The sequence below is a fragment of the Oncorhynchus mykiss genome, chromosome 10 (assembly GCF_013265735.2).
Source record: "Oncorhynchus mykiss isolate Arlee chromosome 10, USDA_OmykA_1.1, whole genome shotgun sequence".
Classification (NCBI taxonomy): Eukaryota; Metazoa; Chordata; class Actinopteri; order Salmoniformes; family Salmonidae; genus Oncorhynchus; species Oncorhynchus mykiss.
In genome coordinates this window covers 45,123,076-45,150,362 of record NC_048574.1, presented here as the reverse complement: position 1 = coordinate 45,150,362, position 27,287 = coordinate 45,123,076, and the positions used below count along the sequence as shown (strand labels likewise).

At 41.2% G+C, this 27,287-nt stretch overlaps 1 protein-coding gene across 2 annotated transcripts; it reads right to left on the bottom strand.

Annotated features, from left to right (window-relative positions):
• Window positions 1-677: 677 nt before the first annotated feature.
• LOC100135968 (interleukin 13 receptor alpha-2) lies at window positions 678-24,811 on the bottom strand. Of its 2 annotated transcripts, NM_001124308.1 has the most exon segments (10): window positions 678-1,241; window positions 1,377-1,473; window positions 3,704-3,851; window positions 8,890-9,044; window positions 9,342-9,526; window positions 9,655-9,775; window positions 10,028-10,181; window positions 10,625-10,776; window positions 13,212-13,310; window positions 24,754-24,811. In NM_001124308.1, coding segments are annotated over 9 exon segments (1,215 nt in total). In that variant the 5' UTR covers window positions 13,300-13,310; window positions 24,754-24,811; the 3' UTR covers window positions 678-1,126.
• Window positions 24,812-27,287: the final 2,476 nt, after the last annotated feature.

The window sequence follows — 27,287 nt, the reverse complement described above, 5'->3', positions numbered from 1 at the left end:
AAGGTGTATGTAAACTTCCAACTTCAACTGTATCCACTCCATTTACATCTTATGGGATCTCTAACGTGTCACAGATGAGTCTTCACCACAGTGGCCTGTCACTTGGTTGACAACATCATTGGGTTGTTGCTGGCATCATGCCTTATCAATGTCTGAACAAATCAAAACCAAAATCGATCAACTACTCACAGCATTGTCTGAACAATAGATACCCAAGCAAAACTGACCTTTCACCTATTGCAAATGTAGAAATGTCATTATTTGAGTCCTGATGAGCATTAACTAGCATATATGTATGATTCCAAAAGACCTCTGAGTGCTGAAGATTGATCCATTACACTAGGTGGCTGCCAGGACAACAAGCCAGCCAAACCCTCCCTCTGGGAACGACTCCAGGTCAGGATCTGGATTTGCATGGGTGCATGGGACAGTCTGAGATGATGGACCTTTGTCTTCCTCTGTATCAAAGTCAAGACAACTTCCATTGCTTTTACAATTTCTCCATGCTCATGATATAAATACATCCATAAGACAGTTCAGCAACACTTCATTGCAAGAGCAAACAATATACACTTTGGAGGACAGTCGTCCTGACCGGCCACATGATGGTGCCAAATAACATACATCTCAAGGTCTCTGAAACATCAATCACTGCAAATACAATACTGTAAACAAAATACCAAACAACGCATCTTTATAGCTATAGAGCAGCAAAAAATTGTATTAAACATAACATTAGTTCAACACCATCCAATTTTAACAGGCCAGGGAATTCTATGCAAAGCACTTAAAAGATACATTCGACTGAATGCAATGGCATCAAACTAAAACTACAAAAACCGACTCCAGTAAGTATAATTTGTGATATAAATGAAAGACATGTGGAAAGTAAACAAACCGGAAAGAGCTATGGCATTTCTTAAGTCTATACTGTGTAACGTAAAACCGGGAGTTTTACATTACGTAAATGGTTCGGTAAGAACACTTCCTATTCTTCTGTGCATGGGTGTGCGCATGGGTGTGTTTGAGCATGTTTGCATGGGTGCTTCAAATAAGTGTGAACACCAGTCTAACTCTGATCTCTTTATCATTTGTCTGCCCAAAGGTAATGCTTGCAAAGGCTATACTACTGGTTCTCTCTTGTTTTATTGAAATGACTGCGAGCAGAGAGTCCTTTGGAATATTCCATCAGTTTGTGCAGGGGACTGAAAGGCATCATTTCCCCCTCTCTGGCTTTCCACCTAAGAGACAGAGAGTTGATCAAGATATGCAATGATCCTTCACCAGTATTTCAGTGCTTAAATAGACGGTTTTGTGTGAGTGTGTGTGTGTGTGTGTGTGTGTGTGTGTGTGTGTGTGTGTGTGTGTATACTCACTTTCTCCATAGTGCCCACCCAAACAGAGACAGGATCAACATAGAGACGATGATCCCGATGACCACGGCACAGCCCACCACAGCATCTGACTCTGTATCTAAGGAAAGATATGGGTTCAGAGACTCCTCCTTACAGGAAATACACAGAGTGTACAAACCATTATGAAAAGCTATTATCCCTTATTGATTGAGGAGACAGGTTAAAAGAAGAAGGATTTTTAAACTTTGAGACAATTGAGATATGGATTGTGTATGTGTGCCATTCAGAGGGTGAATGGGCGAGACAAAATATTGAAGTGCCTTTGAACGGGGTATGGTAGTAGGTGCCATGCGCACCGGTTTGAGTGTGTCAAGAACTGCAACACTGCTGGGTTTTTCACCCTCAACAGTTTCCCTAGTGTATCAAGAATGGTCCACCACCCAAAGGACATCAGCCATCTTGACAACTGTGGGAAGCATTGGAGTCAACAAGGGCCAGCATCCCTGTGGAATGCTTTTAACACCTTGTAGAGTCCATGCCCGACAAATTGAGGCGCAACTTAATATTAGGAAGGTGTTAATGTTTTGTACACTCAGTGTATATGCATACAGTTGAAGTCGGAAGTTTACATACACCTTAGCCAAATACATTTAAACTCAGTTTTTCACAATTCCTGATATTTAATCAGAGTAAAAATGTCCTGTCTTAGGTCAGTTAGGATCACCACTTTATTTTAAGAATAAAAAATAATAATAGTAGAGAGAATGATTAATTTCAGCTTTTCTTTCTTTCCTCACATTCCCAGTGGGTCAAGTTTACATACACTCAATTAGTATCTGGTAGCATTGCCTTTAAATTGTTTAACTTGGGTCAAACGTTTCAGGTAGCCTTCCACAAACTTCACACAATAAGTTGGGTGAATTTTGGCCCGTTCATTCTGACAGAGCTGATGTAACGGAGTCAGGTTTGTAGGCCTCCTTGCTCGCACACGCTTTTTCAGTTCTGCCTACAGATTTTCTATAGGATTGAGGTCAGGGCTTTGTGATGGCCACTCCAATACCTTGACTTTGTTGTTCTTCAGCCATTTTGCCACAACTTTGGAAGTATGCTTAGGGTCATTGTCCATTTGGAAGACCCATTTGCGACCAAGCTTTAACTCCTGACTGATGTCTTGAGATTTTGCTTCAATTTATCCACCTAATTTTCCTCCTCATGATGCCATCTATTTTGTGAAGTGCACCAGTACCTCCTGCAGCAAAGCACCCCCACAACATGATGCTGCCACCCCTGTGCTTCTCCGTTGGGATGGTGTTCTTCAGCTTGCAAGCTTCTCCCTTTTTCCTCCAAACATAACAATGGTCATTATGGCCAAACAGTTCTATTTTTGTTTCATCAGACCCGAGGACATTTCTCCAAAAAGTATTATCTTTGTCCCCATGTGCAGTAGCAAACCGTCATCTGGATTTTTTAATGGTGGTTTTGGAGCAGTGGCTTCTTCCTTGCTGAGCAGCCTTTCAGGTTATGTCGATATAAGACTTGTTTTACTGTGGATATAGATACTTTTGTACCCGTTTCCTCCAGCATCGTCACAATGTTCTTTGCTGTTGTTCTGGGATTGATTTGCACTTTTAGCCCCAAAGTACGTTCATCTCTAGGAGACAGAATGCATCTCCTTCCTGAGCGGTATGGCGGCTGCATGGTCCCATAGTGTTTATACTTGCATACTATTGTTTGTACAGATGAACGTGGTACCTTCAGGCGTTTGGAAATTGCTCCCAAGGATGAACCAGACTTGTGGAGGTCTACAATATATTTTCTGAGGTCTTGGCTGATTTCTTTTGATTTTCCCATGATGTCAAGCAAAGAGGCACTGAGTTTGAAGGTAGGCCTTGAAATACATCCACAGGTCCACCTCCAATTGACTCAAATTATGTCAATTAGCCTCTCAGAAGCTTCTAAAGCCATTACATCATTTTCTGGAATTTTCCAAGCTGTTTAAAAGACACAGTTAACTTACTGTATGTAAACTTCTGACCCACAGGAATTGTGATACAGTGAATTGTAAGTGAAATAATCTGTTTGTAAACAATTGTAGGAAAAATGACTTGTGTCATGCACAAAGTAGATTTCCTAACCGACTTGCCAAAACTATAGTTTGGTAACAAGAAATTTGTGGAGTGGTTGAAAAATGAGTTTTAATGACTCCAACCTAAGTGTTTGTAAACTTCCGACGTCAACTGTATATACAGGGGGGGAAATATGCATGGAGGAAAACAAACAGGCAAATCTATGAATTGAATTTAAGGATATACACCAGGAGATGATTTCTGTATGGAGAAATCTGTTACCTGAGTGACAGGACCAATGGCTCCAGTCACTCCAGAAGCCTCTGTCAGCACAGTAGTGGTGCATCCTAGACCTGACCCGGAAGCACTTCCTCCGGGCACCATCCATTGAGAGGGAAGTCAGCGTCATCTCATTTGTTACGTTCCTCTGCTGCTGGTGACAGGAACAATATCAGATCTGAACAAAACTTCAGACAGATTTAGTCTATTCTCTAACCAATAATCTTATTATTTTCTTCTTCAAAGGTTATCTTCAATGTTATGTGTCAAAACAAAATGAGAAGTATGTTCAGTACAGTATGTGCCTGCATGATCTGAGATCATGCATTTCTGCCTTTACTTTTTTTTTTTATTTCACCTTTATTTAACCAGGTAGGCAAGTTGAGAACAAGTTCTCATTTACAATTGCGACCTGGCTAAGATAAAGCAAAGCAGTTCGACACATACAACGACACAGAGTTACACATGGAGTAAAACAAACATGGAGTAAAACAAACATACAGTCAATAATACAGTAGAAAAATAAGTATATATATACAATGTGAGCAAGTGAGGTGAGATAAGGGAGGTAAAGGCAAAAAAGGGCATGGTGGCGAAGTAAATACAATATAGCAAGTAAAACATTGGAATGGGTGATTTGCAGTAGAAGAATGTGCAAAGTAGAGATAGAAATAATGGGGTGCAAAGGAGCAAAATAAATAAATAAAGTAGGGAAAGAGGTAGTTGTTTGGGCTAAATTATAGATGGCCTATGTACAGGTGCAGTAATCTATGAGCTGCTCTGACAGCTGGTGCTTAAAGCTAGTGAGGGAGATAAGTGTCTCCAGTTTCAGAAATGTTTGTAGTTCGTTCCAGTCATTGGCAGCAGAGAACTGGAAGGAGAGGCGGCCAAAGGAAGAATTGGTTTTGGGGGTGACCAGAGATATACAGTGCCTTGCGAAAGTATTCGGCCCCCTTGAACTTTGCGGCCTTTTGCCACATTTCAGGCTTCAAACATAAAGATATAAAACTGTATTTTTTTGTGAAGAATCAACAACAAGTGGGACACAATCATGAAGTGGAACAACATTTATTGGATATTTCAAACTTTTTTAACAAATCAAAAACTGAAAAATAGGGCGTGCAAAATTATTCAGCCCCCTTAAGTTAATACTTTGTAGCGCCACCTTTTGCTGCGATTACAGCTGTAAGTCGCTTGGGGTATGTCTCTATCAGTTTTGCACATCGAGAGACTGAAATTCTTTCCCATTCCTCCTTGCAAAACAGCTCGAGCTCAGTGAGGTTGGATGGAGAGCATTTGTGAACAGCAGTTTTCAGTTCTTTCCACAGATTCTCGATTGGATTCAGGTCTGGACTTTGACTTGGCCATTCTAACACCTGGATATGTTTATTTTTGAACCATTCCATTGTAGATTTTGCTTTATGTTTTGGATCATTGTCTTGTTGGAAGACAAATCTCCGTCCCAGTCTCAGGTCTTTTGCAGACTCCATCAGGTTTTCTTCCAGAATGGTCCTGTATTTGGCTCCATCCATCTTCCCATCAATTTTAACCATCTTCCCTGTCCCTGCTGAAGAAAAACAGGCCCAAACCATGATGCTGCCACCACCATGTTTGACAGTGGGGATGGTGTGTTCAGCTGTGTTGCTTTTACGCCAAACATAACGTTTTGCATTGTTGCCAAAAAGTTCAATTTTGGTTTCATCTGACCAGAGCACCTTCTTCCACATGTTTGGTGTGTCTCCCAGGTGGCTTGTGGCAAACTTTAAACAACACTTTTTATGGATATCTTTAAGAAATGGCTTTCTTCTTGCCACTCTTCCATAAAGGCCAGATTTGTGCAATATACGACTGATTGTTGTCCTATGGACAGAGTCTCCCACCTCAGCTGTAGATCTCTGCAGTTCATCCAGAGTGATCATGGGCCTCTTGGCTGCATCTCTGATCAGTCTTCTCCTTGTATGAGCTGAAAGTTTAGAGGGACGGCCAGGTCTTGGTAGATTTGCAGTGGTCTGATACTCCTTCCATTTCAATATTATCGCTTGCACAGTGCTCCTTGGGATGTTTAAAGCTTGGGAAATCTTTTTGTATCCAAATCCGGCTTTAAACTTCTTCACAACAGTATCTCGGACCTGCCTGGTGTGTTCCTTGTTCTTCATGATGCTCTCTGCGCTTTTAACGGACCTCTGAGACTATCACAGTGCAGGTGCATTTATACGGAGACTTGATTACACACAGGTGGATTGTATTTATCATCATTAGTCATTTAGGTCAACATTGGATCATTCAGAGATCCTCACTGAACTTCTGGAGAGAGTTTGCTGCACTGAAAGTAAAGGGGCTGAATAATTTTGCACGCCCAATTTTTCAGTTTTTGATTTGTTAAAAAAGTTTGAAATATCCAATAAATGTCGTTCCACTTCATGATTGTTTCCCACTTGTTGTTGATTCTTCACAAAAAAATACAGTTTTATATCTTTATGTTTGAAGCCTGAAATGTGGCAAAAGGTCGCAAAGTTCAAGGGGGCCGAATACTTTCGCAAGGCACTGTATATACCTGCTGGAGCGCGTGCTACAGGTGGGTGCTGCTATGGTGACCAGTGAACTGAGATAAGGGGGGACTTTACCTAGCAGGGTCTTGTAGATGACCTGGAGCCAGTGGGCTTGGCGACGAGTATGAAGCGAGGGCCAGCCAACGAGAGCGTACAGGTCGCAGTGGTGGGTAGTATTTGGGGCTTTGGTGACAAAACGGATGGCACTGTGATAGATTGCATCCTATTTATTGAGTAGGGTATTGGAGGCTATTTTTTAAATGACATCGCCGAAGTCGAGGATTGGTAGGATGGTAAGTTTTACAAGGTTATGTTTGGCAGCATGAGTGAAGGATGCTTTGTTGCGAAATAGGAAGCCAATTCTAGATTTAACTTTGGATTGGATATGTTTGATGTGAGTCTGGAAGGAGAGTTTACAGTCTAACCAGACACCTAGGTATTTGTAGTTGTCCACATATTCTAAGTCAGAGCCGTCCAGAGTAGTGATGTTGGACAGGCGGGCAGGTGCAGGCAGCGATCGGTTGAAGAGCATGCATTTAGTTTTACTTGTATTTAAGAGCAATTGGAGGCCACGGAAGGAGAGTTGTATGGCATTGAAGCTCGCCTGGAGGGTTGTTAACACAGTGTCCAAAGAAGGGCCGGAAGTATACAGAATGGTGTCGTCTGCGTAGAGGTGGATCAGAGACTCACCAGCAGCAAGAGCGACATCATTGATGTATACAGAGAAGAGAGTCGGTCCAAGAATTGAACCTTGTGGCACCCCCATAGAGACTGCCAGAGGCCCGGACAACAGACCCTCCGATTTGACACACTGAACACTATCAGAGAAGTACTTGGTGAACCAGGCGAGGCAATCATTTGAGAAACCAAGGCTGTCGAGTCTGCCGATGAGGATGTGGTGGTTGACAGAGTCGAAAGCCTTGGCCAGGTCAATGAATACGGCTGCACAGTATTGTTTCTTATCGATGGCGGTTAAGATATCGTTTAGGACCTTGAGCGTGGCTGAGGTGCACCCATGACCAGCTCTGAAACCAGATTGCATAGCGGAGAAGGTATGGTGGGATTCAAAATGGTCTGTAATCTGTTTGTTGACTTGGCTTTCGAAGACCTTAGAAAAGGCAGGGTAGGATAGATATAGGTCTGTAGCAGTTTGGGGTCAAGAGTGTCCCCCCCTTTGAAGAGGGGGATGACCGCAGCTGCTTTCCAATCTTTGGGAATCTCAGACGACACGAAATAGAGGTTGAACAGGCTAGTAATAGGGGTGGCAACAATTTTGGCAGATAATTTTAGAAAGAAAGGTTCCAGATTGTCTAGCCCTGCTGATTTGTAGGGGTCCAGATTTGCAGCTCTTTCAGAACATCAGCTGACTGGATTTGGGAGAAGGAGGAATGGGGAAGGCTTGGGCGATTTGCTGTGGGGGGTGCAGTGCTGTTGACCGGGGTAGGGGTAGCCTATTGAAATTCTCAATTATAGTGGATTTATCGGTGGTAACAGTGTTTCCTATCTTCAGTGCAGTGGGCAGCTGGGAGGAGGTGTTCTTATTCTCCATGGACTTTACAGTGTCCCAGAACTTTTTTGAGTTTGTGTTGCAGGAAGCAAATTTCTGCTTGAAAAAGCTAGCCTTGGCTTTACTAACTGCCTGTGTATATTGGTTTCCAGCTTCCCTGAACAGCTGCATATCACGGGGGCTGTTTGATGCTAATGCAAAACGCCATAGGATGTTTTTGTGTTGGTTATCTGTTCCTGGTTCTAAATTTATTGAATGGGGCATGCTTATTTAAGATGGTGAGGAAGGCATTTAAAAAGAATAACCAGGCATCCTCTACTGACGGGATGAGATCTATATCCTGTTCTCTCCAGACCTGGTTCTAAATTTATTGAATGGGGCATGCTTATTTAAGATGGCGAGGAAGGCATTTAAAAAGAATAACCAGGCATCCTCTACTGACGGGATGAGATCTATATCCTTCCAGGATACCCCGGCCAGGTCGATTAGAAAGGCCTGCTCGTTGAAGTGTTTCAGGGAGCGTTTGACAGTGATGAGTGGAGGTCGTTTGACCGCTGACCCATTACGGATGCAGGCAATGAGGCAGTGATCGCTGAGATCTTGGTTGAAAACAGCACAGGTGTATTTAGAGGGCAAGTTGGTTAGGATGATATCTATGAGGGTGCCTGTATTTACAGCTTTAGGGTGGTACCTGGTAGGTTCATTGATGATTTGTGTGAGATTGAGGGCATCAAGTTTAGATGGTAGGATGGCTGGGGTGTTAAGCATGATCCAGATTAGGTCGTCTAGCAGCACGAGCTCTGAAGATAGATGGGGGGCAATCAGTTCACATATGGTGTCCAGAGCACAGCTGGGGGCAGAGGGTGGTCTATAGCAAGCGGCAACGGTGAGAGACTTGTTTTTAGAGAGGTGGATTTTTAAAAGTAGAAGTTCAAATTGTTTGGGTACAGACCTGGATAGTAGGACAGAACTCTGCAGGCTATCTTTGCAGTAGATTGCAACACCGCCCACTATACCTTGCAGACTGAGCAATGGCCAAGTTGCTACGCTACATGTTATCTCAGGGAATTACACAATGTTTTGACACATAACGTCATTGGAGATATTGAGAGACCGATTCAAGAAGGACATACCAACAATGGCTGCCCGCCTACGCCCTCCTCTCTGGCTTCCACTTCATACTCAAGGCAGTGCCTGGGAATCCTCTCGTTGGGCAAGTCCCACTGCACCTGGAGCCTCCTGTCTGGACTAGCTTCCAGATGCACTGTCTCAATGGCTGCAGGTTTCACTAGAGTACAAAGAGGCCCAAAGGAGTCAGTGGATTGTTTACAAAGAAACCAGAACGGAGAAGACATAATGATGTCATTGCAAGTACCGGTGGGTGTAATGAGACCGGAGGAGAGATTAGACTGTGCAGATAATATCTGGATGTGCTATGAACAAAGGACATTATGAAAAATTAATGAAACATTATGAAAAATAACATTATGTGCAGCTGACAATGTTTATGTGAAGAAAATCTAGCCGTATTGCATTGAATAAGTGAGGCATATCATGCCTTGTTGTGAAGTTGAGTTTTAAGTACCATAATTCTGAATTTGCAGGGAGAAGAACGCCGACCTCAAGACCACCTCGGGAGAGGAGCTGTTTATGCATATGTTGAAATCACTGAATTCTGAGAGAGATTCCTCTGTGAATTTGCAGCCAGTCCTGACCCCATTGGAGTGGATGTACTGAGGACACTCTTCCGCTTGCTCCATCTCCCGATGCCTGGAGAAGCACACAGACACACTCAGGCATCAACACGCCACATTTGTCCAGTATATAACAGGTACAGACATGTAGGTAGGCCATACATTAGGAGAGATGTTCTAACGTACCCATTTAGGGTGACCTACCAAAAGTACAGGCTGTACTGGGATTGGGTTGGCTCCTCCAAGCCCGTCTCCCAGGTGCACTCCATGAACTCCTTCTGATAAAACACGCAACCAAACCCCTGGACCCTGGAGCCAACTGGGCCTGGAAGCAAATTAAAAGAGGTTAAGAGATAAATAGATGGTTGAAGTTGGTCGACCAAATCGAACCGCCCCATTCCGCCCCTGTCCAAAATGGTGCCTGTAGAGAATTCCAGCTATACAGCACTCACTCATTGTTCATTCCTATATAGAATGATAAGAGGATAGAACGAATCTCGCTTTCTGTCAGCCTATTGGTGTCATTTAATCCAAACAATTCCATATCTACAAAAGCACATTGTCCTCCTGACCTCACCTGTGTTATTGGGTGGCAGAACCATCTCTGTGAAGGGGCTCTTGAGCTCAGTGCCGTTGGTGCAGGCTCCCTTCAGTAAGGTGGAGATCCGCACCCTGACCTCCTTCTCCAGGTCAAACTGAGCACGGTACCATGTCCGTACAGTCCTGATCACCTAACCATTCACAGACAATATCACATTAATATTATGCATACCTCAGGCACCTGGCCATTACTACTATATTGAAAATATGTTGATGTTCTCATGAATACATTCATGAATATTTCATTCTCACTCCCCCTAAAAATGCTGTAGGGTGTTTTACATTCACAGGAAAAACTCCAGAATAATTCCATTGAATCTAAATACAGTTACAGCTAGTCAACCACAAATATAGACAGATCTTAGGAGATGATATCATTGGGAAATATTGACTTCTGATGTTAATCATAACTGGTTTTGGCAGGATGTTTATGGATGGTGTATCACATTTCTCTGTTATTCTGTGTATAAGAATACAGTAGCATTAGGACACACAGTTGGCAGGATAAGAAGAACGCCGGGAGGTTTCTTTTGACAATGTTTGACAATGTCTAGTTTTGTGTCCAGTGACTTACAGTCCATCTGCTCTGATATGTGTTGAAGTACTCCAGATGGTATCTCATGGAGCAGGCAGTCAAGTTGGTCAGGCTGGCTGGAGCCGTCCAGTGGATATAGAGCGGCCCGAGGTGGCCAGGGTCATCAATCCCAATGTTCTCAGGAGGATCCACTGGAAGTCAATGAGGTACACAGTATTTTCAGGTCAAAGGTTAATAGAGCAAAAGACATCTGCAAGCTTGCAGTAAGCATTAAGAGGCAATCTGTGATTGGTTCATCAATTCATTATATATATTGTTGTAACCCATCCGAAGCCAAAATATAAGCTTGTTTTATCTATTGTTTGTAAACAATTTAATTGTAAATAAGCACGGTATAGCCTCAACATGGTTAGAGCTATAATTTCGCTATCATGGATGCTCAGTCCTTGCAGCCAGTTTAGGTCGGCGGGAAAGCGGCTGTGGGAGGTCAAAATGCATGCGCGCTACACCGTCACATGGCCGCTCAGCATCACAGAGTCAGCCGGAGATGTTGTAGATATTGAAATTGGGACCCAAATAGCACACACGTCTGCCCAACGTAGTTACGATGTCCACATGATACATCGGGATTATGTGGTATAGTATTGAGAGCATTAGCACATTACCTACATTCTACAGTTCTACATTGTTTATATAAATAGGCCAGGCATCAACATTCTATTCAGATGTCTCGGCGTCATTTCACCAATGTACAAACGCTCTCCAAACGACATATTCCCTACGCATTTTGATATGTCGGCCAAAGATTTGCGTGCCGACTGGCGTCGAGTGTCACAATGCAGCCTTCTCTGGGTGTATAATCATTCCGCACCCGCGGGGGCCACATATCGCATCTTTTAGGCATAGCTTACCGATGGACAGTCAACATTTTCAGGTCATGGTTGGCAATACTTTTATCAGAAAATATCATTAAAAAAAATAATAAAAGCGCGTTTTCTGATTACAGTACTTGTCCCATGCATTCTTTTCACCTTATTTTGTAAATACATTCATCACATATTCAAATCAAATTTTATTCGTCACATGCGCCGAATACAACAGGTAACAGACCTCACAGTGAAATGCTAATTTACAAGCCCTTCACCAACATTGCAGTTTTAAGAAAAATAAGTGTTAAGAAATTATTTACCAAAATAAACTGAAGTAAAACAAAAAAAACAAGGTAAATAAATAGAAAAGGTAGGTTTTCCTTTTGTCCAGGTGGGAAATGACAGTGTGGAGTGCAATAGAAATTGCTTCATGTGTGGGTCTGTTGGGGCGGTATGCAAATTGGAGTGGGTCTAGGATTTCTGGGATAACGGTGTTGTGAACCATGACCAGCCTTTCAAAGCACTTCACGGCTACAGACGTGCGTGCTACTGGTCGGTAGTCATTTAGGCAGGTTATCTTGGTGTTCTTGGGCACAGGGAATATGGTGGTCTGCTTGAAACATGTTGGTATTACAGACTCGGTCAGGGACAGGTTGAAAATGTCAGTGAAGACACTTGCCAGTTGGTCAGCACATGCTCGGATTCACATCCTGGTAATCCGTCTGTTCCTGCAGCCTTGGGAATGTTGACCTGTTTCAAGGTCTTACTCATGTCGGCTACGGAGAGCTTGATCACACAGTCGTGCGGAAGAGCTAGTGCTCTCAAGCATGCTTCAGTACTGCTTGTTTCGAAGCGAGCATAGAAGTAATTTAGCTCGTCTGGTAGGCTTGCGTCAATGGCAGTTTGCGGCGGTGCTTTCCTTTGTAGTCCGTAATAGTTTACAAGCCCTGCCGCCTCTGGATGAGCATTTTCTTGTTTGCTTATGGCCTTATACAGATCGTTGAGTGCGGTCAGTGGCAGTATCAGTTTGTGGTGGTAAATAGACAGCTAAAATATAGATGAAAACCCTCTTGGTAAATAGTGTGGTCCTCAGCCTGCATAAACTATATTTTTGTTAAATGTGATGTTTCTGTTTCTCTGTTCCTCGTTCCTCTCTTCTTTGTGCCGGAGTAATTGTAAGAATTTGATGGTATAGCAATAGGTTAATAAACTTGACATTAACTCTAGTCTTCCCTCTTTCATTTTACCCACAAACAAAGTCACTTCCAATCTATATATATTCTCATTTAGCTCAGTTGGTAGAGCATGGAGCTTTGTGGCTTCGATTCCCACAGGGGACAAGTATGAAAAATTAAGAGTATAACATTTTTTATTTACTCACGACTGTAACTTTTTATTATTGCCAGTATAATTTAGGAGCTTTGACATGCGTCGTCCAAATAGCGGCTGAAGGGAAAATGTGATCTAATCCAGATGTCTTGGCGACATCTTGCCAATGTGCAAACACTCTCTGTGATGCTGAGCGGCCATGTGACTGTGCAGCGCGCTTTCATTTCAACCTCCCACACTCACCGCCACCCACCTAGCCATGTGCTGTCTGGATATAACCACCTATATAGCCTATATAGTACAGTGTATTTGACATCCCATCACATTCTTGTACAAACATTACTTTGAATGGAAATCTGCCTGGTATTATGAGATATTACACAGTAAAACAGTGATTAATGAATGGAAAGACACCTGCAGAGACTAACCTGTACATTCTTGTGACTTGATGCACTGACTCCAATCAGATATAAGCATTAATATGGCTGTCAACTGCCACGTTTTACTCTTCAACATTCTTCTGGCCCCTGGAACATCATGAGAATGTAATTGTAGAATTTACTATTGATAAATCAATCATATCTATCCAGTGTTGGGGAAGCTACAGTACTCTGAAAATATAGTTTACTAAAGATACCAATTACTATATACTGGAAGAAGTTAAGCTACAATAAAACAACAAATAAAAAACATATAGTTTACTTAACTAAAGTCACTTTGAAAAAGTCGTTCACCACATCCAAACAACTTTGTAAAAAAGTATCATATCTTAATCTGAAATATCAGACTACAAATTGCAAGACAGATCAATCTGGGGTCATATGTTAACAGAATGTGTAATTTTGCCTTTTAAACACAAAAACAATGTTTCAATTGAGAATTAAGCAGGTCTGCCTACTTCGCTTACAATTTGTTATTTTTGCAAAAAAAAATGAGTGGTTTCATTAGTTGTTTGGGTTGGGTTGTTGAAATATGGTCTCAGAGTATTTTGTGTTATTCTGTACGTAAATCTTAGAAATCAGTATCATGTATTACTATGGTATGTATTCATTTGTGGATGTCCATCACCGATTTCGTATGATATGTTAAGAATTACAATTGGTATTATATGTTACGAATTTGCAAAATGTACAATATACTATGAATTTTCTAAATGTAAAATATGTAAAGAATTTGCTCAAATGTGTGATATGTTAAGAATTCTAGCTAGGTGACTAGGTGGCTAACATTAGCTAGCTTGCTACCGTTAGCGAGGCTAGGGGTTAGGGTTCAATTTAAGAGTTAGGTTAAAGGGTTAAGGTTAGGGTTAGCTAAAAAAGGTTAATGTTGGGGTTATGCGAAGGGATGGCTAAAAGGGTTAAGGTTAGCGTGAGGGGAAGGGTTAGCTAACATGCTAAGTAGTTGCAAAGTAGCAAAACATTTGTGAGTAGTTGAAAAGTTGCTAAAATGCTAAAGTTGTCTGTGATGAGATTTGAACATGCAACCTTTGATTTGCGAGATGTTTGCGTTATATGTATTACAGCACTTTTTGTACATAGTTCCCCGATGATTTTAGGGGACCAAAAATATTGGGACATTCACTTACATGTGTTTTAAAGATGGTAAAAAGTTAAGTATTTGGTGCCATATTCACAGCATGCAATGACTACATCAAGCTTGACTCTACAAATTTGTTGGATGCATTTGCTGTTCGTTTTGGTTACATTTCAGATTATTTTGTGGCCAATAGAAATGAATGGTAAATAATGTGTCATTTTGGAGTTACTTTTATTGTAAATAAGAATAGAATGTCTGATAGGTGAGAATTGTCAGTTAATCGAATGATTAGAATATTCTGCCCTGAAACATATAATTGTATGGAATTGATTAGAATGTATAAAATCATAATCAATAAATGTGTAGTCCGAGTCAGAATTAGGCTAAAGACAAAATGTCTTTATGGTATTTTAAACACAGACTGTCTGAGCTTGGTGCTGACCTGACTAGAGATTTGGGAGAGAACGGGGAGTACGTCTCAAGGACAAGGTCACTATCTCTGTCGGCTGGGTAGTGAGACAGACAGTGTGTGCGTAGCAGGACATGTGTGTGCGTCTGTTTGTGTGCATGTGTGTGTGGGTATGTGTGTATGTGCGTCTGTTTGTGTGTGTGTGCGTATGGCTGTGTGTATGTGTGGGCGTACGAAGTCAGTATAAAATGAATTGATTTGTATTCTTGACTTCAGAACGTTCTCTGAATAAACTGTACTAACCTCTTGTTTAAGCTGAGTCTTTGACTAATTATTATTATACCCATGGTCTTACAAACCTCGGGAATTGGTCCGAGCTATTGATTGATTGTTATTATCATTGGGATTGGAAATTCTCTTATCAATTGGTCCTTCGAGCCAGATTTCAATACCTGTTTTCTGTCATCCCATGGGAGCGCCGAAAACCGTGCCAGGACGGATCAGAGTTAAAGTTAAAGACCTGACCTCTGGAAATTGAGGTTCCATTTCAGGCCGGTGGCAAACTGGTACACGACAGAAAACGGTGACAAAATCCAACCAACATTGAATTCTCAGCTGCAAGATAAGTTCGGTGATCTTTGGGGTTAAATTCTAAACTTACAAAAAATTAGAGCAAGATAAATGTGAAGGAGGATTTTTAACTGTAAAACTAACAGTAAGTAAGATTTGTATCGGGTATACCGTCCATATAATCTAATGTAGAGAAAGTTTAAGACAAAAGTATCTATGTTAGTGATGGCGGCACTGGGTCACAGATCTAATTAAGACATTTCGAAGTACAGTATCTAACAGTGAGACCTAAAAGTAAAACTGGTTGAAGTACGGTAGCCGGAAAACGTAATATAGAAGGTGAAGTAAAGTAAAGTAAGATCGATTGTGGGAACAGGTCCGCAATGACCTGAGGTACATGTGCACTACCATAAATAAAAACAGCTTAATGATTGAGGTCTGTCGAGTGTGAGCTCACACATAGGGAGTAGTGACATACACATCAATAGTGAAACACATAGGAGTTATTTTATCAAAATGAATTTTAAAAGCACACACACAGATATATTTATCAGTCAGAAGTCACAAGGAAAAACTAAGACTAAGTAGAACTTGTAGTCATATAAATTGTGAGATCTAAATGACATCAGGATTCATACAAATAATTATTGTAAAATTCTAGGAAAGATTAACGGGAGGAATTTATCAACATAGGATAAGGATAATAGCGGTTAAAAGCACATAGAAGATGAGACAGAAAAAGGATGGGCGGCTGTAAAAGGAGACGGGACCCCAGGACAGGGGGCAGCAGTGGTTTTACAGTGGGCTGTAGATAGAGAGCAGAGAAAGAGAGAGAGCGGACAGACAGGAGTCAAATATTTATTGCTACTCTTGGGGAAATAGCAGGAAAGATTTTAAAAAGAAAAGAGGACAGGATTTGGCAACCTTATTGAGGGGGGGGGGGGGGGGGGGGGGGGGGAGTATGTGCGTATCAAAAGTCATTATAGTAATTATTCCTAAATTCTGAGTAGGAGAAAGAGAGAGAACCAAGGGAGAGAGAGTAAGGAGAAGCCTCGCTGGGGAAACGCTTGGACCTTTAAATTATGACTATTGTCTCCCAACGCGGGAGACTCGGGTTCGTATCTCAGCCTTAGCACCGATAGACTGAAATTCATTCTGATTGTAATCCAAATACTGATATGTTTTGCCGGGAGAGATACGGTTAGTTAGTGTTTCTTTAGGATATAAACTGAGTGTTTTAATAGCTGGTTTAGGTTAAATTGAAAGGCTAATCCATTCAAAATAATAGCGGGGCGATTTCGATGAAATGCGTTGTCTTGCCTAAATGGGCCACTGGAATAATGTATTGGGAATGGAGTCGTATTTAAATTACTGAATCATAGAAGAGACAGTTAACCCAAGTCTAATGAATTCTACATAATAGCGGAGAGATAATTGCGATAGATTGACTGACATACGTTATAAATTTAGCGAAGTACATGGTACTTTTAAATTTTGGACATTTCATAAAGGGGAAGCCGAACGAGAAGAGAAAGTTGGAAAGTTTGGTTTCACTCTACGATAGAATTCAAGCAGAACTCAGTCTGAATAGGGGTTAGATTTTTGCCTAGAAGCAGGAATAGGAGAGTTGGTTACAGTGTTGCCAACTAATTTTCAGGGTAAATTTTCTAGAGGAAGGTTGATTTGTTGGTAAAGATGTTGTGATATGATTGCGTGATAACGTAAAACTGCGTCATTACGTAGAATACACAATAACGTTACTCAAATTGATTTGACAGTTGTTCAGGTACAGATCCACTATTTTCTGTACTTCTGGCAGTACAATATTGATTGAGAGATGTTGATTGATGTTGTAAGTTCTGTTCAAGATCAAACATTCGTGACCAACTATATTCATTGGGTTTGGCTTGTCGAACCCATACTACTGCTGTTGCAGTCAGCCGACAATAAATAGCAAATCGCTGAAATTGCTGCTGCCTGGGCACGGGCTGAGCGCCTGTTGCTGACGTCAATCACAATGCACTTTTGCAGCCAGCCAAAATGATGTTGTGACTGAGGGTGTGACAGAGAAAATGGTTTGTGTCATTTAGAGGGGAAATGCGTGCATTATAGATTTTAGTCACTTTTCAAAAGTTGCTAAAAGTTCCAAATACATTTTTAGAAGTAGCTGAATATCATCAGGGTATTTTATTTTAAAGGGACAGTGCACATTTATCATAGTTGTGTGTGTCTAATGGCAGGGTATTCCAATCAAGCATTTTGGGGAGACTATTTGGTGAAAGACTGAATGAGTTGCATGAAACATTGAGGAAATTTAAAACTAATGATTGGAGGGAGTAGATTTCCATGTTTCCCAGAGACAAGATATCTTAAAGGGGTACACTCAGATATGGAATATTAGGAGTTTTATTTTCTGAGTTTTAATTAAACACGTGAATTATTTAGATAAAGGGTTCTTTAATACGTCTAATATAGTATGGAACACGACTGTAAAAGGGTGGTATAACCTTTGACCTCTATCATGGCTTTCCCTTGTGGTTTGATCAGCCTCAGGGGAGGGCCATTTGGATAATGAATTTGTGGTCATTTGTGAAACTGGTTTTAAGGTAAATTAATTATAATGGAGTTTATAGCTCTTGGACATAATCATAGTTTGAACCACAGTGGAGAAAGTGGAATTGAGGCAGGAGAAATCATGGGAAGCGGGGGAATAAACTCTAGTGAGGAAGAGGAAGAGGTTCAAGATTATGTTGTAAACACTGACTGAAGGTTTCGAATTGGCTACTACTGATTTAGTATTACAACAGGAAAAAAAATCCCATTTATCATCAATAATAAATAGGGGAAGATATGATACATTGAGGTTTGGACAGGAAATATTTTAAGCCAATAGGGCAGGAAAATACATGATAGAAAAATAGTGATTTTATAAGCATTAAAATTATTAATGAAAATAAATAAGTTGCAGATCTTAGGGATGGTAAATTACTGTTGATAAGGTATCCCACACTATGCAACATATATTAAATTATTGATGAGACTGATTTTAAGGTTAACCCATGTTATTGTTAGATAAAATACAGTGGACTCCCGAAGGAGAGATTTCATTAGTACAGACAGCATGGGATATGGGTAGCATTCGTTTTGGCCTCATTTGATCAGTAGAAGATTTTTATTTAAATAGTATAAAGTGGACAGGGATATATGACATCTGTGGTGATTCAGGATTATTGATAGGATCGAGATAACCTTAATTAACCTATGTAAGGACTTTAGAAATCACCACCATAGACATGTTTTTTCAAAAAATCCATGAGTTCAGATAAAGCCAAACAGTGAGACACTTAGTTAATGTTTGGAAACAGCACATAGTTGTTACAGACTGTAATGAGAAAGAGCTACAGACAGATAGGGGAAAGGGCAGAAAGAGGAGCCCTCCACCCACTGCGGAGACCTTGAAGGCTTGAGAACAGAGAGGAGAAGGTTAATAAGGGGGGCCAGGACATGAGCAAGAACAGAATGGGAGAAGAACAGAATGGGTAGATAGCAGTTACTGTGGGGAGACAAAAGGGAATGAAAGCTTAGTTGGTTTCTGGAAACAAGGTGTTAACCACGGAAGCGTTGCCCGGAAATTGTTTGGCACAACAGGCCGAAATATTAGCATTGACTAGGGCCTGTGAAATAAAAAAGGAGAGAAAGATTACGGTTCACATAGACAAGCACATATACATCCAAGCCCATAGAAAACAGCACAGGTAACTCTTAAAGTAGATATATATTGATACAGGGGCGAAGCCATGTATCAAACGGGGGATGGGATAGGACACTTTGTGGCCTTTTGGATAATACTAAAACAATTTTTTTATAGCGTTCCCAACTTACTTGGCGGACACGATTAGATAGAACAAGTAGAAGACTGTTTGTTAACCAAACCCGTATCTCAAAGGTTTTATGTCCTACAGGAGAACTACAGAAGGAGATTACCCACGGGATTGGGCCAGGGGACTGGGTCTGGGTCCAATCACTAAAGAGAAAGGACTGGAAGCAGCCACAGTGGGAGGGACCATACCAAGTACTTCCTGGTGACAGCCTTTGCTGTGAGAATAGCTGAAGGAGCTACCTGGGTTCATATCACTGCAAAAGGGTAAGACACTCGGACACTGTCGAACAATCACAGTCATCACAATCATCTCTCTAATGAAGATTCCCTGATCCAGTCATTTCATCACTGTGTTTGTTCATAGAAGTATGGCCTGGCCTTTGGCTGCTGATATGTTTTCCGGGAAAGGGTGGGGCTTTACAGGAGTGCTGGTTGATCTGAGCTGTCTTATCGTGGGAGCCATATTCCTGATACACCACACCCCACCTGATTATGCAGAGGGTGGTAACTTGACCCATGGTTTAGACAATGAGGATTTTGTATTAACCAAGCATAATAGATCCGTAGGTCGGGATAGACAGGAAGTATAGTGAAGGTGAGGGTTTTTGACTGCAATCCGGAGAGAGAGATGTATTGCATAAAGATACGCCTTACCCTTAAAAATGTAATGAAAGAGGATCTAGGGTTATGGTATGTTGGATTTGACCAGTTTTCGGTCGACACCCTAGTACGGTTCTGGGTAGAGGAGGTTAGGACAGGGGCTAACTCTATCGTCAGCAAGAAAACTAGCAGAGCATCTGACACAACAGACACTGACAGCAGATTAGTCCAGAGCCAAGGGCCGGTGTGGATCGTGCAGACGAAATATCTTAAGAAAGTGATTGAGGTGGTTATGGAGATTCTAACCTTTGGTTAGAATGGATCCACTATACAGCCAGATCAGTAGCGAAAGAAGAATGTTATGCCTGCACCACAGCCAAACCTCAGCTGACTACCATCCCCTTTCCATTTGATGGAATTGATACACCTAGGGGAATGGCCTGTACGGTAAAGCTGTTCATGAAGGCAGGGAAGACAGACGATGACAGTTGCATTGATCTGCATCCGCATGTGCCCATCACCTCCAGGCTTTCACAGTTACAGGTGGCCACTATTATTGTATGGCCGATACATCCCAAATGGATGGGATGTACGAACCTGCAATAGGACAGAGGATGTCACAGCTGACAAGACAATGAGGTGGTTGGGTGGTTGAGTCCGAGGACTTTAGTAAGATAAAAAGGCCTAGAACGGATGTCTGGTGGTTTGTGGAGGTGTGAGGCTGGGGCATAACCTGCCTACCAATTGAACCGGTAGTTGTGCACTAGGCATGCCCTTCACCCTTATCAAACACAAAGACCTAGAGCCAGGTAGAAGAGAGAGAGAGGGAGTGCTCCGTCTGGATCTTTTAACAATAGAATTTACATAGGATAGTATTGGATATGTTAATAGCTGAAAAGGGTGGTGGGGTGTGTGATATTCGGAAGTAGAATGTTGTACGTTTATCCCCGATAACACAGCTTCAGGCGGATCAGTGACCAAGGCCCTGGCTGGTTTAACCACCTTAGGTCATGAATTGGCTGAGAACTCTGGGGTAGATAATTCTCTTACAAATTGTTTTGATAGTGTGTTTGGGAAATGGAAAAATGTCATAATCACTGTGTTGTGGGCAACCTTCACCTGTATGAGTATTTTGGTTCTATGTGGGTGTTGCTTGGTCCCTTGTATGAACGTTTTGCTTATCAGGACTCTGGAGAGGTCAGTGGTGCAACAGATGGTGAGGTACGGACCGATTTCGAGCTCCAGCCTGTGTGATGACGAATACGTGCCTCCAGGCCTAGGAGATGGCTCCGTTTCTTTTAACTATGAGGAGCCAATGTTGGATGAGACTATTTTTGAGGGTTAAGACAGTTTATGAAGATTGTAATAAAAACCTAAACAGGAAGTGTTCGGATACTTAATGTAGGCCTATAACTGTCATTGATGGATAAGGAATGAAAATACACACATTGATTTTGTGAGATTGATTTTGATTGACGATATTAATAAAAATAGACGTGTCATTTTTTGTAGTTAATGTTTAGGCAATAGTTGGGCTTGCAATGGCTGGTGTAACATATGGCAGCAGGATATGATAAGCAAAGTATTGGTCTGGATCATTCTTGTATACAATTGATGTATCAGTGTGTATTATTCAGTCATTTAGGGTGGATTGATAGGTTAGAATTGAATGATTGGAATATTCTGCCCTGAAACATATAATTGTATGGAATTGATTAGAATGTATAAAATCATAATCATTAAATGTGTAGTCCTAGTCAGAATTAGGGTAAAACAATATGTCTTTATGGTATTTTAAACACAGACTGTGTCTGAGCTTGGTGCTGACCTGACTAGAGATTTGGGAGAGAACGGGGAGTACGTCTCAAGGACAATGTCACTTTCTCTGTCGGCTGGGTAGTGAGACAGACAGTGTGTGCATCTGTTTGTGTGTGTGTGTGTGTGTGTGTGTGTGCGTATGGCTGTGTGTATGTGTGGGCGTGCGAAGTCAGTATAAAATGAATTGATTTGTATTCTTCAGAATTCAGAACGTTCCGTGAATAAACTTTGACTATTTAGCTGGGCCTCCGTCTGTTTCATTCGACCAGGATCTTACAAATTCTGGTTTGCAGACAGAGTAATATAATTTAATTGGGTGATGTACCTGGAGAACATAATTCTCCTATCAATGTCTCTAAACACTTCTACATTAATGTGGATGCTACCATGATTACTGACAATCCTGAATGAATCGTAAATCATGATGAGTGAGAAAGTTAAAGAAGCACAAATATGATAACCCCCGCCCAAATAAAAATGCTAACTTCTGTTATTGTAATAGTGAGACGTTAGCACAGCGTTTCCTAAACTCGGTCATCGGGACCCCAAGGGGTGCCCGCTTTGGTTTTTGTCCTAATCAGCTGATCCAAATTATCAAAGCTTGGTGATTAGTTGATTATTTTAATCAGCTGTGTAAGGCTAGGGGAAAAAACAAAACTTGCATGCTTGGGGTCCCGAGGACAGAGTTTGGGAAACACTTGGTTAGCATGTCTTGGGGTTATGATATTTGTGCGTATATCTTTCTCACTCATCATTATTCACATAAATTCAAGACACTTCACTCAGAGCATTTAGTATTATTTCTGTACGTATATCCGAGATACTCCATTTGGTATGATATGTTACATTTCTTATGGCATGTATTAATTTGTGAATGTCCTTACAACCATTTCTCATGATATGTTTACAAATTACAATTGGTATGATATTGTAACAACCCTGGGCTTATAAGCTCGGATATCAACTCTGCTGCTGGAGCATTCTTTTGCGGCACAGTCGATAGCGCGCTGGACTTCGGGCTAGAAGGTCGAGGGTTCGAGACCTGCTCCCTGCCTGTTTCATTACATTGATGTCAGAAGGGACCGGACCTTGCATCCACGACAGTGTGTGTGCTTAGCCGGTGAGCGCGTTCCTATAAGACGTAGAGTTGCAAGCTAGCGCGAGGTCGCGCTCTTTGAAAGGGGGGAGTTGTTTAACGACCCTGGGGTTATAAGCTCGGATATTGACTCTGCCTCTCGAGAAGGCTTTTGGGGCACAGAAGGTCAAGGGGTCAAGGCCTGCTCCCTGCCCGTTTCATTACAATATGTTAGGAATTTGCTAAATGTACCACATGTTATGAATTCAAATTTGTGTTGCTAACTTTAGCTAGGTGGCTAATGCTAACAGTTAGCTGGCTAGGGTGAGGGGTTTGGTTTAAGTTTTGTTAAAAGGGTTAAGATTAGGGGAAGGGTTAGCTAACATGCTAAGTAGTTGCAAAGTAACTAAAAAGTAGTAAATAGTTGAAAAGTTGCTAATTAGCTAAAACGCTAAAGTTGTCTGTGATTAGATAAAAAAATAAAAAAAACTTTAGGTTGCTAGATGTTCGTGTTAATCACCCACCCTGACCAACCAACCTCCTTTCGTTTTTGCCTTCAGTAACTTTGTCTTATGTAACCATACCAAACATAATGTATCATACTAAATAGAACATTCCGGATTTACGTTTACTATGTAACGTGTAATGTGAGACTAGGCTGCGCCAGCTAACTTAGTTTATTTAGCCTGGTTTATGCCGAAAATTGCAGTTTGTCAGCGAAGACGGGCGTTTGGCATTCGTTTGAAGATTTAGAAGCTGAGGAACCATTTCACACGGCCTGCGTTTCTGGAATTAGGCGCGGGCGATTAGGAGGACTATGTTGGCATCGGCCGAAGAGGGGTGTTCACTGAACTTTGTCAGGACATTGGTCTAAAGAAGAGAGCGGTTTGCATTGTCCATTAAGAGACGGAGTCTGGCTGGAGCCGAAGAATCGTTGCCTAAATACAAACTTGGCGTTAGGACAGAGAGGATTACGTGAATACGCACAGTGTGACGAACTCTGCTGGGTTATTGCGTGACATTCTGTGTTTAATAGCCAAAATGAATTATTGTGAACTGCAAACTCTGTGTCAGTTGTGTGTCCACAGCACGCTCGACCCCATAGTAGGGTATACTACAATACCATGGCTATAATGTAACACATTTGCCTCTAGAAATGTGTTAATGTGCCGGTGGAAATGTTCAACATCCACTGAAGTAGCTAGCTAGCAAATGTACCAGATATCTATAGTAGTTTCCTTGGTAACCAAACAAATAGACTTGCTTCAAACCAGCAGTCCTGGCTTGCTATTACGAAAATCGAATTCAACAATGCCAATAATGTTTTCAATTCGACTTGCTTTCAAATGCAGCTCCAACATAGAACATGTAAGAATGAACTATAGCCACTGAATTCTACCGTGGGAAATTATGTACGTTCTAGAATGCCCTTCAAAACAATCTTTAATAATAATAATAATAAATGCCAGTAAACGTGCTAACTACTTCAGTGGACTCAATTATAGCCATGGTATAAAAGGGACATATCAAATCGGGGCTCTATGCGTTCTCTGGAAAATAATGAGCGTTCATTATTTTCCATAACGTATAACCCCCTCGTTGATTAGCCCTTATTTAAAATAGGGTTAAATGTGTAATAGTCTTGATACAAATCTTTGTTTATATTCAGAGGGAACTATTAAAACAGACATACATATTTCACGTGACTGTGAAGCAAACTACAATTCACAGCTTTAAAGAATATTGTGAAAATAATACAGTTGATATACACAAATTATAATCTATTGTACAGTAGCTATATTCATTAAATTCACAGTAGGAAAAATTCATAAAAATTAGTAAGGGATTAAAATACAGTAGACAAAGTTAATATACAAAGTACATGTTTTTCAAGCATATACAGTAAAGAATGCTTACACAGTGCAAGCATTCTTTTAAATCAAAGTATGTCTATACAAATGCACCCCACAATGAAAATCATACCATTTTATATAAACAGTTTATATAAAGATGAGATCATTTGGATCCAAAACAGAAAGAACAGAGGATAAAAGTGCATATCCACAGACAAGAAGTACTTACTGTGAATCGAGTCAAGGTCTCAGCGGGGGTCATGTACTGTACGCTGCCTGTACTTCTGGACCTTGCCAACCTGTCCTCCCAGCCTCAGAGTGTGGTCATGGATGTATTGAGGTGGAAGGGAAATCAGGGCTGGGCTGTGGCACTGATCTAGATGGGTGGGTGCTTCAGGGTAATGGTTTCTCATCCTGTTGGATGTTTTGGTTTCCCTGTTCCTAGAAATTAGGTCCTAGTTCCTGTGAATAAAGTTGCAACGCTTCTCTTGAAGCTCACAGTAAATTATAGCAACTTGGCGTACACATTGACTCGAAGTACTTTGGTGCACCAGTATCAACCAGTCAGCCTTGATCCAATTTCAGTTACTAGCACTAGAGTTATTGTTGAAACATGTAGCTACCCTTTCCTGTATAATGACGGAGAGACATTTCACTAAGTACATTGTCCTGTGTGACTCGGTAGAGCATGGTGGTTGCAACACAAGTTTGTGGGTTCAATTCCCGCTGGGGTCACCCATACCAAAAGTGTATGTATGCATGATTGCAAGTCGCTTTGGATAAAAGCGCATGCTAAAAAATGGCATACAGTAACTACGTATGATAATGCATGCTTGTTGGTACATCAAAGATCCACACAAGGCCTGTCAGACCTAACTACCCCGATACAAAATGTTTCACAAAGGCAATAAAAAATATAATTACTATGTTATTATTTTGTAATACTTTGTAGCTTTTAACAATGATTTACATCCACGGAAATAAAGGACCATCTTCAAGTGTAACCAGTTATTTTAAAGAATTACACTTTATTTTTCAATGTTTTTATTTTTTAGAAACACCCCACAATTTATACAGAGGATATATACACACACACACACACACACATGGGGCTCGGTCATCCAGGATCCTTGCATGCATTGTTTCTTTTAAATACAAAACCTGTATGTACAGAATACATCAGAATGCTTCTCGGCAGTATAATGTGTAGATGATTCTTCCAGCTCTTTTAATCAAAGAATTGAAAGCTCAAAACAGCATGAGTGACGTAGACGTGAGGGACAAGTGGGAAAGCAGACTAGGCTAATGTGGATGGGTCTGGAGGAAAATGGGGCAGGTTTATAACATATACATTATACCACGACACAAAGCTTACTAATGCTCAGACATGGCAACCAATTAGGGATGAACAATTCATTTGGTATTAGGATTACCGAAGTATAAGGCTTGTATGAAAGTTGTTTGATATAAAGAATAAGGAACGATAGCTGGTAATTATGTTCTGTCAACAAACAATTGTACATTTTTATGTCTTGTGTCAAGAGAATCTTAAGGAATGATCTCGGTGTCCAACTCAAACACCAGTTGAAGAGTCTTGTCACATTGGTAGGCTACTTGATGACTATAATTACAACTAAGCCTTGTTGAAGTGTTGCTTTTGAGGGCCTTGGCACTTTTAATTAGAGGAGGAGATGGGCTATGTTGCATGTTTCTGGGATGAGTATAGAGATAAACAAATGGGAACACAGTAACTATGAGTCAGAGACATCAACAGCTCTTGTTCTGGCAATTGCGATGCAGTGGGTGGGGTGGGGTGGTCACTGGCAGGTAAAATATGTGCAAGGCATTCTGAACAGGGGAGGCAGCCAAACGGAATACATACTGAAACCACCAATCATCAATTAGAACATAATAAAATTATCTATACACGAAAATTGAACTGCATCAGAGATACATTCCCAAAAACGTCCGTCAAAGCAGGCTTCCATGGCCAGCTCGGATTTCAGTGTGTACAAGCACAGCACGTTCCAATTAACAGATAAACACAGACACAAAGCCAACTAAAATAATGGAATGTTCTCACTTGTACAGGTAATGTATTTACAGTAGTTCGACCATCATGTCAATAATAAAATGCTTGGCATATTAAAAAACTGTGATACCATACATGAGCTCCACCCACACACACACACACACACACACACACACACACACACACACACACACACACACACACACACACACAATAAGCGATGAGCGAGTGACAGTAAAAAAACAGATAGACATCGGAGTGGGAACAACAGTGTTGTTGGCAACAAACAGTAGTATGAGTAAGGAGTTAAATATTTATCAGTGAGTAACACTGATTAAATCAAAACGGACATTGCAGAGACCTGGCCGTGCCAGGACAACAACCTCTCCCTCAACGTGATCAAGACAAAAGGAGATGATTGTGGACTACAGGAAACAGAGGACCGAGCACACCCCCATTCTCATCGACGGGGCTGTAGTGGAGCAGGTTGAGAGCTTCAAGTTCCTCGGTGTCCACAACACCAACAAACTAACATGGTCCAAGCATTCCAAGACAGTCATGAAGAGGGCACGACAAAACCTATCCCCCCCCCCCCCCCCCCTGTATATAGTCTCTGTACCGGTACCCCCCTGTATATAGTCTCGCTATTGTTATTTTACTGCTGCCATTTAATTACTTGCTACTTTTATTTCTTATTCCCATCCGCATTTTTTTTTTAAACTGCATTGTTG